Source organism: Hemiscyllium ocellatum, chromosome 21 (assembly GCF_020745735.1).
Source record: "Hemiscyllium ocellatum isolate sHemOce1 chromosome 21, sHemOce1.pat.X.cur, whole genome shotgun sequence".
Taxonomy (NCBI): domain Eukaryota; kingdom Metazoa; phylum Chordata; class Chondrichthyes; order Orectolobiformes; family Hemiscylliidae; genus Hemiscyllium; species Hemiscyllium ocellatum.
Window position 1 is genome coordinate 63,452,287 of NC_083421.1, and position 2,257 is coordinate 63,454,543.

Below are 2,257 nucleotides of genomic sequence, written 5' to 3' on the forward strand. Positions count from 1 at the left end.
AAAAGGGCAACGCTCCTTACAGCCACAACAGCCAAGTCTACCACAAATAAAGTCCACCTCCGACTCACCCCATCTACAACCTACCCTGGGGTTGGAAAAAAGTTGTCCTTAATCTTTACCCCCTTCCCCCCCCCCCCCAACCCCTCGCCCACATACAAAGTGTTACTAATCTAGTTCCAATTGCTAAAAGGAAGGGGATGGAATCTGTGGACCCCACCCTCGCTCAAAGTCTTCCAGGGAGAGAAAAGTTAATGAAATAACGTTTTGCTTCTCGCTGATGGGAGACGGTGCAACTAATGGTCAGTGAGCGATCTCTGCCGCTTCTCCCCACACGCACAGACCCCTGTCTCTCTCTCTTCCCCCCCAGGAGAGGGACAATGCCTGAGTATCTGTCCCCACACCTCACTGACAGACCCCCTTGTGTCTGCCATCCCCCTCCGATAGAGGGGTTGAGTCTCACTGTCTGAGACACTCTCCCCCCTAGAGAGAGAGTCGGTGTGCCCGCTCCCGTGCCACAGAAACCCCCGGTGTGTGTCTCTTCCCCCCCCCCCCCAGCACAGAGTGTCGGGTCTGAGAGTCTCCCACCCCCTCACATACAGACCCCCTTATGTCTGTTCGCAGCAGACACTGTCTGGTCTGTCTCTGTCCCCCTCTTCCCTGCATAGAAACCCCCTCTCCCTTGTATCTCTCCAATAGTGGCTCGCCCCTCTCCCCCAGTCTTTCCCCACTGGTCTCAGTTTGAGAATGTCTCTCTGGTTCTCCTTCCCCACCCCTTCACATAGAAACCCCCTCTCCCTTGTATCTCTCCAATGAGTCTGTGTCTCTCCCAATAATCTCAGTCTGAGAGTGTGTGTATCTCTGGTTCCCCTTCCCCACCCCCTCAGACAGACACCCCCGTCTCCCCTTGTGTCTCTCCAAGGGAGATAGTCTGAGTGTCCCTCCCTAATAATCACTGCATCAGAGTCTGTCTCTCCGAGGCCCCTCTTCCCCACCCCCTCACACACAGACACAGACTCCCCCCACCCTCAGTTCCCTTGTGTCTCTCCCCGATAGTCACACACACTGTGTCCGAGTCTCTGGGAGTGCGGCAGGGAGCTGGAGCTGGAGCCGGATCCGGATCCGCTGGGGGGGTGCTCAGAACGCCACGATCGCCCGTGTCCATGCCCCGAGTCCGGCCAGCGCCTGCTGGCTGCACCACTGTCCGTTCTGCTTGAGCTCGGCGTGGGCTGCAGGAGGAGGAGGGAGAAGAGGCGGCGGCGGCTGCAGCTGCTGCTCCGGGTCCTGGCGGCTCAGCAGCCCCGAGAAGCCGGAGCCGAAGATGGAGATGAGGTTGGAGATGTTGGCGGGCTCGGTGCACTCCCAGGCCGGGCTCCCCCACGGCTCGTCCAGCCGCAGCCTCTTCGCCGGAGACAGCTCCAGGCCCGCGGCCTCGGGCTTGCGTTTCCGCGCTGCCGGGCAGCAGCAGCAGCAAGCGGCGGCAGCGGAGTCCGGCGCCGGGCCCTTGCGGACGGTGGTCACTAGGGTCTGGGTGTCCAGGTCCAGCACGGTGGTCTGGCGGCAGTGCCCGGGAGCCTCGGGCTCCGGTACCGGCACGGGCTGCTGCTGCACGCCGCCTCCGGGGGCCAGGCGCTGGGCGAACGGCGGCTCAGGGGGTCGGTGTAGGGGAGCGGGGCAGCGGGCGCCGCCTCCCCCCCCGGGCCCAGCTCCAGCCCCAGGCCCGGGCCCGGCCGCCCGCTCGCTCAGGTAGAGTTGCCGGGCGTTCCGCAGGACATAGGAGACCAGCAGGTTCTTGTGCAGCCGGATGCCCCCTCTCTGGCTCCGGGAGCTGTGGATCTTCCGCAGGGAGATGGTGATCAGGGTCTGGGCATTGAGGACACACTCCATCCCCACCCCCCCCGGGCGGACACACTCACAGTCCCCCTCCCCCGGGGGTGTACTCACACAGCAGCCGCTCCCTCCCCCTGACTCTGTCCCCGGCTCTGGGGGGGAACTGGCCGCTACTCGCCGCCGCCGCCGCCTTTATACCGGAGAGGCGGCGCGGGCACCGCCCACCGCCAGGATGGACCAATCACACCCCAGCTCCGGCGGCTGGCAGGCACGGGGCCGCCCAATGGGAGCGCAGGCGGCTCCTCGGGGCTGTTCAAACAGGAGCATCACCACCACCACCACCCCACACTGGCAGACACCCTCACACCCCCCCCCCCACACACTCACACACAGACACCCTCACACCCCCCCCCCCCACACTGGCAGACAC

At 64.2% G+C, this 2,257-nt stretch overlaps 1 protein-coding gene across 1 annotated transcript; it reads right to left on the bottom strand.

Annotated features, from left to right (window-relative positions):
* Nucleotides 1–1,008: 1,008 nt before the first annotated feature.
* Nucleotides 1,009–1,978, bottom strand: ier5l (immediate early response 5-like). The gene has a single exon (XM_060841159.1). The coding sequence runs from the start codon at nucleotides 1,882–1,884 to the stop codon at nucleotides 1,135–1,137; it is 750 nt and encodes a 249-aa protein (XP_060697142.1). The 5' UTR covers nucleotides 1,885–1,978; the 3' UTR covers nucleotides 1,009–1,134.
* Between the last annotated feature and the right edge of the window lie 279 nt (nucleotides 1,979–2,257).